The sequence below is a fragment of the Heloderma suspectum genome, chromosome 1, assembly GCF_057233095.1.
Source record: "Heloderma suspectum isolate Gila_16-S chromosome 1, 16-S_ref, whole genome shotgun sequence".
Lineage (NCBI taxonomy): Eukaryota > Metazoa > Chordata > Lepidosauria > Squamata > Helodermatidae > Heloderma > Heloderma suspectum.
The window spans coordinates 107440241-107457198 of record NC_139458.1 but is presented as its reverse complement, the minus strand read 5'-3'; the positions used below and the strand labels follow the sequence as shown (position 1 = coordinate 107457198).

General features: G+C 42.7%; 1 protein-coding gene across 9 annotated transcripts in view; it reads right to left on the bottom strand.

The window, feature by feature from the left end:
- Window positions 1-16958, bottom strand: part of ELP4 (elongator acetyltransferase complex subunit 4) — a 273599-nt gene that overhangs the window by 37904 nt on the left and 218737 nt on the right. For 4 of the 9 annotated variants that reach the window (XM_084852955.1, XM_084852980.1, XM_084852971.1 and 1 more), the window contains one exon: window positions 8667-11215. The exons of 1 other annotated variant lie outside the window; for it this stretch is intronic. In XM_084852955.1, coding sequence (XP_084709081.1) covers window positions 11084-11215 — 132 coding nt within the window. In that variant the 3' untranslated portion in view covers window positions 8667-11083. Of the gene's footprint in view, window positions 1-8391; window positions 8559-8666; window positions 11216-16958 lie in introns of those variants that run through there. 4 more of the 9 variants (XM_084852962.1, XR_014790629.1, XR_014790626.1 and 1 more) reach the window with 4 other exon arrangements.

Here is a 16958-nt window from a genome sequence, read left to right as displayed (position 1 = left end):
CTAGTCTATTTTGGCACCCAGACTATTCACATCCTGGACATCCACTTTACTAACAGGAAGGGTGATTGCTTTGTAAATTTCAAGTGAGAATGTTCTTTAATGGAGAAAATCCATTTTGGTCCGTGTTGTTATGATACAGTACACATTTTACCAGGGTCAGTGCATCTGAGTTTGATTACTTAAACTTGAAGGCTGATGATGGGAGAAAAGGTCATTTTTAAACACAATGGATTGCATCCAATGGAGTTGTTCCACCAGTGGAAGACTGCTGGCGAAACAGATTTCCCTCTCCGCTGCAGCCCCCCCTCCATGCACACCCCAAATCTGCTCCGGAGAGTTGGGAGACCCCCACAGCAGATTTGGGGGGCAGGCAGGGGCTGCACAGGCAAGAGAAGACAGGGACGTCCTGTTGCACTAGCTGAAATCCTGTTGCACGAGTGACTTCTGTTCACACCATGTTGGATCCAAACCATTCAGTGTAATATGATGACAGCTGTATTGTCTGCTTTTGAAAGAATTATTTTTCAGCATTGCAATCAAAGTTAAAAAAAAATTGCAGACATTGGCTGCAGCAGGAAGGAGGAATCATCAAAAGTCGACTCCCTCCACTGGGATCCTTCTGCTGGATCAAAAACCTTCCATGGATGGACAAAATCTGGATCCAAACCTAGGGCTGTAGAATTGACTAAAGGTATGGCAGGTACTAAATCAAGAGTAGGCAACTTGTGACCCTCCAGCTGTTTTGGCCTACAACTCCCATCAGTCCTAACCAGCATCACCAATGAGGGATAATAAGAGTCACAAGCCAAAACTTCTGGAGGGCCACAGGTTGTCCACCCCTGTACTAAATAGTAGCAACTTCTGAAGAAACATTGAATTCTCCAGCCCATGCACCATCATATCAGTTGCTGGGGCTATATTTATTTATTTATTATTAAATTTATTAATCGCCCATCTGGCTGGTCACCCAGCCACTCTGGGCGATGTACAACATACAATAAAAACAGTTTAAAACAATAAAATTCTACAATAAAAACATTTTCTAAAATACCCTAACCCACCCCAAATGCCTGCCTGAACAGCCACATTTTTAATGTATGACGGAAGCTCATTAAAGAGGGGGCATGACGGAGTTCCCTAGGGAGGGAGTTCCACAAAGTGGGGGCCACCACAGAAAAGGCCCTCTCCCTCATCCCCACCAGTCTAGCTGTCCTGGCTGATGGGATAGAGAGAAGGCCATCCGAGGCTGATCTTGTTAAGCGGCCTGTCTGGTGCTGCTGGAGGCGCTCCTTAAGATAGGCTGGGCCGGAACCATATAGGGTTTTAAAGGTCAAAACCAACACCTTGAATTTGGCCCGGAAAACAACTGGTAACCAGTGCAACTCCTTCAGCACTGGAGTGATGTGATCTCGCTGGCGGCTGCCTTTAATCAGGCGAGCCGCCGTGTTCTGTACCGCCGCGTTCTGTACTTATACAGCACTTACAAAGGAAAGAGAGCCTTTAAATCTCTGCCGAGGGTCATGGTCTCCCTACTAAGAAACAACTGCATATCCATGGATAGAAGATATAGCTTCCATGAGAGAGGGCTTACCAGAAATGTGGAAGGCAATACAGTCCAATAAACTAGCCAAATTCAAGGAGCAGACTCCTCTACAAAATCACTGTGGGGCTGTCTTCACAACTGGCATTTTATCTAACTACAAACCAGTCCTTTTGATTCCAGATCCTTTCTGGGATTTACACCAGCCCTGTTGACAGGCATCTCTCATAGAGTGCATCCCTCCGCTCTATACCTTTTCATGGTTGGGTGGAGCTCCATGGAACAATCAGGACAGAAGGGGGCTGTTGGCCCCTTGCTTCCTCCCCTCCCCTGATCATTGGTTCCTGTAATGTGATTGATGGCTCTGCCCGTCCCCCCACTCCTCCAAGCAGGAGGGAAGTTGGAAGCCTTTCTAGTGACCTGGATGGGGGGCTATGGGAGCTGGTCCCCTCCTTCCACCTACTTCGTGACAAGGGAGAGAGAGTCTTCTCGGTGGCTTACCCTGAGGTTGCTGGCGCTGCTAGTTCTTCTCTGCTAAATATGTCAGTGCATGATGGAATTAAATGCAGTATATTGCTTGTGCTACTGAGTTTGAAGGGTATACCGATTTCCAGGTTTCCAACTACAGAAGTAAGAAATCCGCAAACGGACTTGCATACAGTCAATGCACCAAGCCATCCCTAGCAGCCCCCCACCCCCACCCCGGTAACCACTTCACAGGGGGCACCTTCTTCATTAGACCCAGTTTGCTTCCCCCTGCCCCTGCGCTGTTGTTGCTCTTCCCCCTTATTCTGGCTTCCCAACGACTTTGCAAGGTGGGCTAGGAGAAGAGATAGTGGCTGGCTAGGTGGGAGGGAGCATTACTGCCTTATCTAAAACAACTCCACACCCCAAAAGGAGCTATTAAAACTGACGATTCCAAACTCTGCATGATGAATTTATTCAGGGGAGGAGAAAAGGCACTTTCAATACCCATTGAAATCCTAACTGTCAAGCCTTTCTCCTGCGTGGCTGAGAAGGGAGACTCCCCCATCCACCCTGGGATGAAAAAAACACATCAATCTGGTGAGCAAAAGGGAGTCAGTGAAGTCAACGGGAGGGGGAGGTTCAAAGTAAATGCATTGAAAGGGATGGGAGACCTTAAGACTGCTACTCTAAGTAGATTTACAATGCACTCCTAGGCATGTCTACTCAGAAGCAAGCCTTGCAGGTTTCAATGGCACTTACTCCCAGGAAAGAAAGGCCTTACAGCCGATGAGTTTACTCAGAAGTAAGCATTGCTGTGTTCAGGGGGATCTCGGAGAAGCATTTGGGATGGTTAACCACTTTACAGTTCAAGAGCCCGTAGTGGAATGGGAGACAGAAATGTCACTGGAAGCATGGTCAGTGACCTGCCCCCACCCTCCCACCGATTTGTTGACATGACAATGTTATTCAACACCGCCCAGCAACACCCCCTAAAACATGCCCACACAAAGCGGGACAAAGCACTGAAGGGGAAATACACAGGGGGGAAATGGCAATTTCAATCGCAAGCACAGGAAATGCCGGGATTTCCCTGCTCTCATGGGAAGAGGGAGGGGAAGTTGTGAGATGGCAGCAGGACAGCAGCACTGTCATCGTTTAAAGCTCCTGTGAAAACCAGTGATTAAAGAAGAACGATCCTGCTAAAAAACCAAGGAGTGAAGAGAGCCTGGGTCCTCTTGTGCATTAGTAACTGGTTAAAGAAAAGGAAATAGAGAATAAGAATAAATGGATAATTCTCTCAGTGAAGTAAAGAAAAAGTGCTCCCCCACCCGGATGTCTATTGTGACCAATGCTTTTTAAATTATTCATACAGGAATGATCTGGAGTTAGGGGAGAAAGGTGAGGTGGCCAAGTTTGTGAGTCATCAAACTATTCAGAGTGGTGAAAATCAAGGAGGAATTCAAAGAGCTCCAAAAGAATCTCTCTGATCTGGGCAAATGGGTAACAAAATGGTAAATGCAGTTAAATGTAAATGTAAAGTGATGCACCCTGAGGCAAAAAATCCTAACCACATATACCACCACCACCACCACCACCACCACTACTACTACTACTTGGCTGCCTTTCAGGGCAGAAGCCCTCCCACGGCAGCTTACAGCAATAAAATACATAAAAAGTTAAAATATTAAAAGTGATAAAAACATAAAAACTATAAAAACAACAATAAAAGCCAACAATAAAACCAGCAACAGCAGTAACAGCAACAATAGCAGTCATATCACAGGTAACCCAAGGTAAAATAATATGTTTTCAAGGCCTTCTTAAAAGTCTGCGATGACAGAGCATGGCGGAACTCCGATGGCAGCTTGTTCCAAAGGTGTGGGGCCACTGCAGAGAAGGCCCTCTCACATGGGATCACCCACCTGACTGCTCTCACAGGTGGGTAAATGAGAAGGGCGGCTCTTTCTGATCTGAAAGTATGGGCAGGCTGATATGGGTGAAAAGCTCCTGTGAAAGCCAGTGATTAAAGAAGAACAATCCTGCTAAAAAACCAAGGAGTGAAGACAGCCTTCAAATAACTTAGTCCCAAACCATTTAAGGCTTTAAAGGTCAAAACTAGCACTTTGAATTGGACTCGGAAATGCACCGGTAACCAGTGCAGTTGGTGCAGTATAGGCGTTATGTGATCAAATCGCCTCACCCCCACCAATACTCGGGCAGCCGCATTCTACACAAGCTGGAGTTTCTGAACTGTCTTCAAAGGCAGCCCTATGTATAGCGCATTAGAGTAGTCCAGCCTGGACACGACTAGTGCATGGATAACCAAGGCAAGGTCCATCCTCTCCAGATAGGGCTGCAGTTGGTGTATCGGCCTAAGCTGGTAGAAAGCACTCCTGGACACCGCAGCCACCTGGGCTTCCCCAGTTAGACCAGAGTTCAGGAGGACTCCCAGACTGTGCACTTGGTCTTTCAGGGGGAGTGCAACCCCCAGTTGACCAGTTGTAAACCTCCATCTGAAGTAGTTGGTTTCCCAACCCACAGTACCTCCATCTTGTCTGGATTAAGTTTCAGCTTGTTCACCCTCATCCATCCCAAAACAGCCTCCAGACACAGATTCAAGCGTTCCACAGCCTCCCTGGGATGTGCAGATGGAAATGAGAGGTAGAGCTGAGTATCACCCACATGCTGATGACCTTTCCCCCCAAACCTCCTGATGACCCAGCGGTTTCATGTAGATGTTAAAAAGCATGGGGGACAAGATAGAACCTTGCAGGCCCCACAGGCTAATGGCCATGGGGTGGAACCGAAGTCCCCCAGCTCGACCTTCTGAGACCACTCCTCCAGAAAGGACCGGAACCACTTTAAAACTGTGCCTCCCAAGCCCATTCCAGATAAATGATCCAGAAGGATACCATGGTTGATGGTATCAAAAGCTGCTGAGAGGGCCAGAAGAACCAACAGGGTTGCAGTCCCCCCATCTATTCCCCAGAGTAAGTCAACAACCAGGGCGACCAAGGCTGTTTCTGTCCCATAAACCTGGAAACCTGACTGGAATGGATCTAAACAGTTTCATCCCAAACGGCTTGGAGTTGTGAGGCTACCACACACTCCAAGGCTACCACACACTCCAGCACCTTGCCCAAGAATGGCAAATTTGACACAGGAAGGTAATTATCTGGCACCATAGGATCTAAATTTGGTTTCTTCAGCAAGGGCCTCACCACAGCTTCTTTCAAAGCTGCAGGGACCTTGCCGTCCCTCAAGGAGGCATTTACCACCTCAGAGGTCCAGATATCCAGCCCAGCTCTGGCAGATTTCACAAGCCAGGATGGGCAAGGATCTAAATGACCCATCATCCCACAATGATGGGATCATATACAATGATGGGATCAGAACGGGTGGCAACAAACCAGGACAGAGATCTTGGGGTTGTGATGGATAGTTTAATGAAAAGGTTGATGCAGTGTGCAGCACAAGGTAAATTCTATTCTAGGGATTATTAGGAAAGGGATCCAAACAGAACTGCTAACATTGCAATGTTCCTATAAAAATCTAGATGTGGTCACACCTGGAATGTTGTGTTTGGTTTCGTCATCCCACCCCGAAATAAATTAGCCTATTTTATATTTGCAATGCAGTTTTATTATTGTAAACCACTTGGATATGTTGTACATGACAGGTGGTATAAAAAATTATTTGAATACATAAGTAGTGTAGAGTGGGAGAATGCGCAGAAAAGGGTAATCAAAATGATCAGGGGACTAGAGTTCTTTCCTGCAAGGAAAGGTTACATTGCTTATGGCTTTTTAGTTTAAAAAATGGCAACTAAGGGGAGTCATGATTGAGATTTCTCAAATTAAGCATGGTGCAGAGACATTGGATAGAGATAGGTTTTCCCCCCACTTTCACAGTACTAGAAATGAAGGTCATCTTATGAAAATGATTGGCAGTAGATTCAGGCAGACAAATGAAAGAACTTCTTCACGGAACACACAATTCATTTACGGAATTGCTATGGCAAGATGTGGTGATGATGCCACAAGCTTAAATTCCTCCCCAGTCAGCTGATGGGCTCTCAGTGGGTCTGTTTTCTCCCAGCCCCCTGAAGCAGCTTTTGACCTGGTTCAGACAACAGGACAGCCCATTGTGTGTTAATTAACCGTCAAGGGGCTGTGGCCCTAAACCCTGACCAGGTCTCTTCTACGCTTATGCAAAGATTATTTAACCCTCGAATAACCCTCCCCAGTCAGGTTCACACAACACAAGTCACGGCAATCTCCCCCCGCCCCCCGGTCAGGTGCTACGTATTCATAACGACGGAATGAACATGCCACAGCCCCTCAAGGGTTAACTAACTCACGATGGACTGTCCTGTTGTCTGAACTGGCCCACTGTGTTTGCCTTTGCAGGGGGAAATGGAAGGGGATGAGTTAATAAGAAGCCAGTATTCTAGAGCAAGGTTAGTTCTAGGAGAAAATAAACCCACTCTGTGGAAGGAATTTGCCCAGTTCCATATCTGGCTCCATAAAACAGATCAAGTAACTTACTCTAGAGGCTTCCCTCCTTGCTGTCTGACTGTTGGGTTGGAACTGAGCTGAATATTAGTTTGGGGAACCAAATAAAGTAATAATCAAAGTGATGCATTATTTTAATTATATTTCTCCTTTTTGTTTAAAAGGGGGCTCTGCCTTTAAGCCCATGACGGTACAGTTGCCCCTGGTCTTGGGATGGAAGCATGGCCTGTAACTAGGTTGGCGGAGAATTTCTCCCCAAAACTTCAGGGGGCTGAGCGCCAACGTGTTCGGCCCCCCGAACAAGTTTCGGGGAGAAATTCTCCGCACCCCCCCACCCCCTGCACCCCCCCCGGGACGGGACTTACCTTTGCCGAATGTCCCTCCCGGCGGCGGGTCTGGCCGGCGGTTCGTCGGGTCGTCAGGGGCGGCTGCGGCAGCCGATCTTTCGACCAGCTGCCGCCGCCGCCATTCCAATAAAACTAAAAAAAAAAAAAAACGCCCCCGTGATAGGCTACGTGACGATTAATGTAGCCTATCATGGCTAGATTTGCAAAGTCAGCCGTGATAGGCTACGTAAATTGTCACGTAGCCTATCACGGGTGACTTAAAAAAAAAAAAAAGCGCGTACGGATAATGGCGGCCCCCATAGGGAGCCGCCATTCCCGTTCCTTATTTGGTCGCTGTAGTCTACGTAAAGATTATGTAGACTATGGCGAAAATAAGGGCAACGCTATTTGCGTTGCCCTTATTTTCGCCGTAGTCTACGTAAAGATTTACGTAGACTACAACGACCAAAGAAGGAACGCGAATGGCGGCTCCCTATGGGGGCCGCCATTTGCGTACGCGCTTTTTTTTTTTTTAAGTCACCCGTGATAGGCTACGTGACGATTTACGTAGCCTATCACGGCTGACTTTGCAGATCTAGCCGTGATAGGCTACATTAATCGTCACGTAGCCTATCACGGGGGCGTTTTTTTTTTTAACTTTTAATTTCGCGGCCGGGCGAGGTGAGGCGCCTCCTCCCCGGCCTGAATTTCGGCCGGGCGAGGCGGGAAGCCTCCCCCCTGGCCTGAATTTCGGCCGGGCGAGGCGGGAAGCCTCCCCCCCCTGGCCTGAACTTCGGGGGGAGAGCAGCGAAGCGCCTCCCCCCCACCGCGAAAAGCTGCGAGACCAGGTAAGTGGGTTTCGTGCACCCCTAGAGACTGTAGGTGGGGGATACCATTTATAAATGCTTCCTCACATTAAAAAAGAACATCTGAATACCAGTAACAAAGGTTGTTCACTCTTCTATACATTTTGTTTTTTTTAACTTACAGGACTTTTTCTTTCCCCTGAGAACTCTGTTAGGCTCCTTCTCTTGCATAATTTTAGCAAACCCTGAAGACTTGTTTTTATTCCACCAAGCCTTTTATTTATTTTGTATCTGTTCCTTATATATAATTCTATCTGATGTTGTTTCTATTTTATGTTATTTATCCCATTTATCCCATTGTTATTTATCCCATTGGTGTATTGCTTTTAATGTTTTACTGTAATCCATTTTGTGAGGGCTTGCCCTAAAAGGCAGGGTAGAAATAAAACAACATTGGGGAGTATGAAAAATGTGATGCCCCCACCAGCAATCTGAAGTGGTACAATCCATTCTGCAACTTCATGATGCTGCATATGTAGACCATGCTCAACTCTCTTCAGTTGATGGGTAATCCTTCAACCATCTTTGGGCATAATCTATTGTCTATTCTCATATGGACACAACTGCCAACTTGCAGAGGGAGTGGCATAAGAGATCTGTTCCTCCATCTCCCACTCGAGAGGCACACATGCACTACTGGGCTCCATTGAATGGGAGGGATCATGTACCCTTCCTTTACTCCTATCCAGTTCTTGCCTATGAAAGTTACTTGAGACTGCGTTCTTTGAGGGGAAGAGAAATGGGGGAAACAGGGCTCCACTGAACCTTATGGAGATCCTTCTGCGTCCAGCCAGCTGCATCTCCGTGTTGATGGACTGTGCCCATGTCCTATAAGGCTTGAAGGCTGTACATTAAATAAAGAAAACACAGATCTTTAGACCTTTTTTACGTTGTATATCTAATTTGGGACATGACTGGAATCGAGAGAAAAATGTAAATTGAGAGAAAATTTCATGTAAAAGTTGTGTGATTTTATTTCATACAAAAACTCACAGAATTGTTGCTTAATATATCCTATGCAATGTTTGCTCTATTTACCAAATAGGGTATACCCACTTTATTCCTCAGTTTTCCTTCAAATTACTGCCAGTTATACAATATTCTGGAAGAGAATAGACATTTTGTTACCTTTTTTGCCTTAGGGGAACATCACTGAATGCTGCAGCACTTATTTTACATAGTACACTTACTGAAATAGAAAAACATTTAATGTAGATTTCACTAAAAGATCTCCCCTTTCTTTTTTTCTTGTTGAAAATATGTTCCTTGTGTTTCTTAGCATTTGAAATGGTAGTTGTGTACAGGTAAACTAGAAAATGGCTTTTTAATGATATTTGCAAGACACTGCTAAAACAAAATTAAGGGAGTTGGCAAATTAATAATAATAATAATAGAAAATTAATTTAATAATGCCTAAAGGGTTTAGAGTTTATAGAGAAGTAGTATGCAAGATTCCTATTCCTTATTTACATTAAAAACATAACTGAGTAACTAAAGTGTTAAACCTGTTATACCTGATCTACTGAATATCTTCACAAGTTCCCATTCATATTCTGTTGAGAATTTTAGCTCCATAATATATATAAGGTGAAAGGAGAAATGATTTGAAAGACGTAGCAATATATGGGTATAATAATGTAGATGTCTATTAGCTTTATGAAACTGACAGCTCAGTACTGAAACTTTATTTTGAATAGATTTTTAAAAGGATTTGCATCTTTAGAAATAAAAAAAATGAAGAAGACATATCTTTAAAAAAGAAAGAATAAAATCTCAATTGTTACCTCTAATGAAACAGCGGATGACAAAACAGTAGTCTTTTTGATTTTGATCAGAAAAAATAAACTGGTAGTGACAGGATATGATGGATAGATTTGACATTCTGGCAAATCACTGTCATTGATTCAATTATTCTAATTCAGAATAAAAGCTGTGTACAGTATGTGTTTATGGTACAGTGGATTTTTTTAAATGATTGACATTCATCATATTAGACAGTTTTAAAAGCTATGTCTCCGTTTTACTCACAGCATTATAAAAAGTAAATCGTTTAACCAACACCTTAGCTCCAATCCCATCAAAGTACATTAACATTATTACAGGCAGCATTTAAGGTTTTTTTTTTTGGGGGGGGGAGATATTTCAGTCCAACCGTGTAAAATTCTTATCTAGAGTAAGATCTAAACTTTTAATCTAAAATGAACTTAACGGAAAATTCAGTGGAAGATAATTAAAAATTATTATCTTTTATTGCCCTAAAGCCAGGACTCCATATAAAATGTAATTTGCAAGCCCCACTTGAAAGCCACTTCCTGATATATACCTACCCACCTAGTTTGTACATTAGTTCTATACAAATATGCAAATCTTGCTGCCAATAAATATTTATATATTTTTCCTAGATGGAAAATATTCATACATTTACAAATAGTATATAGAAAATAGTATGGAATCTTGAATTGGTTTTATTTTCTGCTGCACTGTAGAATTTCTTTCTATGTTATCTCTTCTCCAAGCTCCAATGAACTCCCCTGGTTTTCTAGCATTAATGTAGCTGTCAGTTTGAATTTCAGTCTTGAATAATGTCTGTTTACATAATTTCATAGTGCTGACTTCAGTTGTTTAGGATTACTGTTTTGAACTACATAAAAAAAATAATGCGTTGTCTATGTTTAGTAAAATTTCACTCAAGCAGTTTAATATATTTATTAGCCCATGAGGCAAACTAATTATCTATCATGTATTTTCAACATTTTTTCTTTTATCGTATTACTCATAACCGCATGTTAGCATAGAAGATATTCTACTACAGTAATTAATAGCGCACTCCTAAACATGCCTACTCAGAAGTAAGCCACACTGAATTTCATGGGATGTAGTCCCAGGTAAGTGTGTATAGGACTGTAGCATAAAATGCTTATATATTATATAAAATAATTTGTCATTTTAATATAACTATGTTTTTCTGAAGCCATTGTTGTTTGGCATCCAAATAACCCATGATAAAGAATTCATTACTTTATTTAATTTTCAAAATACTTTTTTTTATAATACATTACAGTTCTGTTAAGCACATCAAATTTACTTTTTTCTCCTCACCTTAAACTTTAATAACAACAGTGAAGTCGATGGCAACAGAAAATCCTGTAACATTGGCAATCTATTTTAGGCTTTCAAATTACGTGTTTGTTTACTGGAGAAACATCTACCACAACATTTTCAACATAAAAAATAAGGCACACAGCTTGCAAGTTAGTTTTTTTTAAGTACTACTGGGTCACAATAATTAAGAAAAATATTTACATAAGTCATTAACAGTCATAATTAGAGTGTCATGTAAATCAGAGCGAAACTGCTAAGTAGAAATCACTAGAAGTCCAGGTGCTTCTTGCCTATGGCCATAGCACTACATCCTGAGCTCAGCAATTTGGTGGATTCTGCCAGATCCTGTTTGCTTGTGCGGCTCACTGTGTCTGACAAGTCTGGAGGCAAATGCAATCGCTATGGCAGGAGATTTTCGGGGAGGGGAAAGAAGAGAGGGGAGAAGAGAGAGAGCACAATTGTAATTATTTTTCTTTATATATTACACATTTCAAAACATATAACAATTCCCCGCCAATGAATAGATATTTTAGCAAAGACTTATTAGAACAGATTGTCAGATCTGAATCTCAGATTGTCTTATGTGTTTTGGATACTGCTCCACAGAATATTGTCATTTTCCAAATCAGATCAACATTTCTCATGAGTATTTTCAGAGGCCAACTTAAAGGCCAAGATATATTTTTTAAAAACTATGAAATTAGTTCCATGAGCCCAAAATGGGGCTTTACAGTGCAATCCAAAATATGTATATGCAGAAATAAGTCCTATCGAGTCCAACAGGACTTACACCCAGGTAAAGTGTGTATAGGATTATATCCTTACAGGGCAATTCTATGCATGTATACTCAGAAGTACATCCCACTCTGTTCAATGGGGCTTGCCCTCGAATAGTGTGTATAGCAAGGTGGGCAACTTGTGGCCCGCCAGATGTATTAGCCTGCAACTCCTGTCAGTCCTAGCCAGCACAGCCAATGGTGAAGGATCTTGGGAGTTGTAGGCCAAAACATCTGGAGGGCTACAAATGGCCCATTCTTGGTGTACTGGATTGCAGGTTAAGGTTTCAGTCCTTTAGGGCACAATCCTATGCATGTTTAGACAGAAAAGGCCTACAACTCCCAGCATTCCCCCCCCCAAACTTTCTGGCTGGGGAATGCTGGAAGTTGTAGTCCTTTTCTCTGTCTAAACATGCATAGGATTGCGCCCTTACTCACTTATCTGGGAGGAAGCCCTATTGAACTCAACAGGACTTGTTTCTGAGTTATACATGTATAGGACTGCACTGTTGGACTTGCTTTTCTCAAAGAGCATTCCTGCCCCAATTCCAAATAGCAAACTGTTTCAAAAGCAGTTTGTGTTCAGACGAAAGCAACCAAAATTGCGCTGGATTAGTACAAGCCCCTTCCATAAGCCAAAGCAGTTATTTTATCCAGCCCCCTTTTCCTGCATTTGTTTTATTACCACCGGAGACCTTATCTCCCACCATCTTGCCTCCTATTAAAAATATCCAATAAGTTTGATTTGCAGTATTACATATGTCCCTAATTTTATGGTGTAAAAAATGAATATACAAATTGGAATCACCAAAACCACACAGCCAGTTCTATATGCCCAAAGGGATTTGGGATTCTGTTTGTTGAACAATTAGCCCTTTCATGGCACATGACAAGCCACTTTTGAACCTAACAGAGTTTTCAAAAGTAAATTGTGAATTGACATGGAGGCAAGTTATTTCAAGAAAAAAGTCAGTTCTCATTGGGCATGCCCGAGCACCCAGGTACATCTACAGGTGCTCTTTGGGTCCTGGACACAGTATACGCTATACACAAAAATCAATTATTATTAACACAACAGCCAACACAAAGTCATAAAGACATTTTCATGACAGAGGGGCCACCATGCTTATTTTGTTTTAGCTAACATTGAAACATGTTCTGTCTTATTAACAGTCTTTCTGCAGTTCTGTAAGTCTAGACTTTAGAGTTTTACATTATTTAGTTAGTTCAACTTTAAAATACCTGTTTGAAACAAGTGCTGTTAATAATCACAATGTTACATTCATACCAATGAGGAAATGGAGCAAAGATGTTAGGTAGACTGAAATCCAAAACCAATAATCCTACAAAGTACTGGCATACTCTTCTACTGAGACTTTTTCAGGACTTCTCCACTGCTACTCTATAGTGTATGGTTTGTAATTTGCAGCCTTGATGAGTTGCCATGCAGCATTCCAAGCCACTATTTGTTCTCTCTCTCTCTCTCTCTTCATAAAGGATTAACTTCTATCCAGACTAGTTATAAAAAATAGGATGTGTGTTGAGGTATGACATTACTATTTATCCATTTGCAGACCTTTGCTTCCTACTTTTCTTCCATAAATAGCTACAGCTACAATGATGAGTTCATACAACACAACAACCCATACTCAAGGCTGAGTATGGGTTGAGTGTGAGTTGTTGTTGAACCATAGGTTGTTGTTGAAATGTGGGCTGCTGTGTTGTATGAACCCAGTGCTAACAACCATAGTTTGTGTGAAGAAACTGAGGTAAGTTTAATCACTATGTTTTGTTTCAATAACTGAGGGTCTGAATGGCTTAACAGTAAAAGAAAAAAAATATGCTTTTTACTCAAGGCTTGTACCTGAGGAGAGTTACAATGTAAATATAGTATGCTGGAAAAATGGAAGCTACTGTTATCACTAAGAGGTAAAAAAACAAAGCCAGGATTCTGTCTTTATAAATGGGAACACAGAATTTAAATTGGTACTATCTGATTGGAGAATAACTGAACATTCTAAAGATGCCCATTGGTCCAAAATTTAAATGGAGGTGGTATAACAGAATATTGGTCACACCAAAGCTGACTGGCTGGAGGGTTCTGACTGGAGTGAATATAAGGACCTGTGGAGAGTCTGTCAAGGGGAGTCTGAATCTGACTAGGGATGCTGGAGAAATTCGAGACAGATTAAAATGAGCTCGGATTTCTAAGAATCTGACCTGCGGAATCCACTGCGGACCCCCTCAGGCCCTGCAGAGTCTGTGGACTTTCGGATGATTTTTTTACTTTCCCGAAATTTACACATATACATCCGTAGAAAAATATGTAAGTTTCTGTTGAGGAAACGTAGAATGGAATAGGGGACAATACACTAAATGTTACGTACTGGGGTAAATTATGTAAATACTTACGTAAATATTTACGTTAAGTATTTCCGTATTTTTCCGCAAGATGAAAAAAAAATATTCGCATCCGTCTGTGGGCGGATGATGGAACGAAAGGCACCTGACAATCCGCAAAACACAGATAGAGTGGATTTTACACAGTCCGTACATCCTTAAATCTGACATGGGAGTCTGTCAGAAGAGTTTGCCTGAGGAAAAAATCATCAGGAGGTGTCTTTGTGAGAGGCCAAGGAGCCTGAAGAAGACATCAGCCAGGAAGAAGAGCAGCTACAAGACAGGGAGACTGAGTTGAGAGCATGTGAGGCAGAAGCTGAAGAAAGTCTGCAAGTGCAGAGAGGTTGACTCCTGGAGAACCCTTTGGAGGAAAGAGATGAAGCCTGACTGTCAGCTGGTGGCAGTGCTCTGAAGACTGAGCAGCTGCCCTCATTGTTAGGCCTGTAGATTAGCTGAGGTAGAACTTGATAGGGGAATTGGCTTAAGGTTAGTTAGGGGTACAAACTGGGGCTTCTAACACCTGAGTGGTGGTAAAGTTAACTGCATAGAAACTCTGTTTAAAAATAGTGACAACATTCTTGAATAAGTTTTCTTGTTGATAAAATACTATATATTTTACTTTCCTGGTAACTCTGATCTGATTTGTTTCACACCTAATTACCAGCCACCTTAGGGGAAAAGGTGTATGTTAAATAAAGGGACATAGTTTGATGGTGGCAGCAGAAGGAAAGGGAGGGATTGCCCAGTGGTGAGGGGTGATCCTCCATATTTGGGGATAGGGGTCGGTTTGCCCTAGTGTAGAGGCCTCCACCCTAAGGAGAGGCTCTCTATGGTTCGTTAATGTGGCTGAGTTCACACATCACAACAACCCACGGTTCAACAACCCACAGTCAACCCATACTCAACCTTGAGTATGGGTTGTTGTGTTCTGTGAACCCAGCCCATGACTACTAATATTCATTTGTTTAGCATAAGGAGGGTTTTGGGTTCTGTAAAGGAGTGGTTTCCCTTGGGAGGAAGGTTGGTATATATAAAAAACAACAACAATAAATGTGCTCAGAAGGCTTGCAATCAGCAATAGAAAAACAATATGGGTGCTGGAGAGCTTACGGATCTGACAAGAAAGATGAACAGGAAAAGAAGTCTGAGAGAAACAGGACAGACAGATAAGAGGATGTTGGTCCAAGTTATGTTAAAGAACTAATATGATTTCAGGATAAGGAAGGAGTTCTCCTAGACTTGGTGGAAACTGGGGAAACACAGGTGGTGACAGTGGCCAGGAGTGTTTTCTACCAGCTTAGACTGGTACACCAATTGTGACCCTGTTTGGAGAGGAAGGAATCTTATTGCTGTAAGCCATCTAGGGAGGGCTCCTGCCTTGGAAGGCAGCCTAGAAATATTTTAAATAAATAAAATAATAAATCCAGGTTGGGCTACTGTAATGTGCTCTACCCCCTTCACGGATCACTGCCTTGTTGTGGCGAAAGGGCTTGCGTAACTCAGTGAAGCCATAGGCTATGCCGTGCAGGGCCACCCAAGATGGACAGGTCATGGCAGAGAATTCTGACAAAATGTGGTCCACTGGAGAAGGAAATGGCAACCCACTCCAGTATTCTTGCCAAGAAAACCCCATGGAACATATCACAAGGCTAAAAGATATGACACTGGAAGATGAGCCCCTCAGGTCGGAAGGTGTCCAATATACTACTGGGGAAGAGCAGAGGGAATTTCCAAGTAGCGCCAGAAAGAGTGAAGCGGCTGGGCCAAAGCCGAAAGGACACTCAGCTGTGGATGTGTCTGGTGGTGAAAAGAAAATCCGATGGTGTAAAGAACAATATTTTTTAGGAACCTGGAATGTCAGATCAATGAATCAAGGTAAGCTGGAGGTGGTCAAACAAGAAATGGCAAGACTGAACATCGACATCTTGGGAATCAGCGAACTAAAATGGACAGGCATGGGCGAATTTAATTCAGGTGACCATCATATCTACTACTGTGGGCAAGAATCCCTTAGAAGAAATGGAGTAGTACTCATAGTCAACAAAAGGGTGGGAAAAGCAGTACTGGGGTACAATCTTAAAAACGATAGAATGATCTCAGTACGAATCCAAAGCAAACCATTCAGCATCACAGTAATTCAAGTCTATGCCCCAACCACTGATGCCGAAGAAGCTGAGGTTGATCAGTTCTATGAAGACCTACAACACCTTCTAGAACTAACACCAAAAAAAGATGCCCTCTTCATCATAGGGGATTGGAATGCTAAAGTAGGAAGTCAAGAAATCACCAGGATAACAGGCAAGCATGGCCTTGGTATACAAAATGAAGCAGGACAAAGGCTAATCGCGTTTTGCCAAGAGAACACGCTGATCATAGCAAACACTCTTTTCCAACAGCACAAGAGGCGACTCTACACATGGACATCACCAGATGGTCAATATCGAAATCAGATTGATTATGTCCTTTGCAGCCAAAGATGAAGAAGCTCTATACAGTCAGTAAAAACAAGAGCTGGAGCTGACTGTGGCTCAGATCATGAGCTTCTTGTTGCAAAATTTTGGCTTAAATTGAAGAATGTAGGGAAAACCACTAAACCGTTCAGGTATGACCTGAATCATATCCCTTATTAATATACAGTGGAGGTGAGGAATAGATTTAAGGGATTAGACCTGATAGACAGAGTGCCTGAGGAACTATGGACGGAGGTCCGTAACATTGTTCAGGAGGCAGCAACTCAATCCATCCCAAAGAAAAAGAAATGCAAGAAAGCAAAGTGGCTGTCCGATGAGGCTTTACAAGTAGCTGAGGAAAGAAGGGAAGCGAAAAGCAAGGGAGAAAGGGGAAGATATATCCAGCTGAATGCAGAGTTCCAGAGAATAGCAAGGAGAGACAAGAAGGCCTTTTTAAATGAACAATGCAAAGAAATCAAGGAAAACAACAGAATGGGAAAGACTAGAGATCTCTTC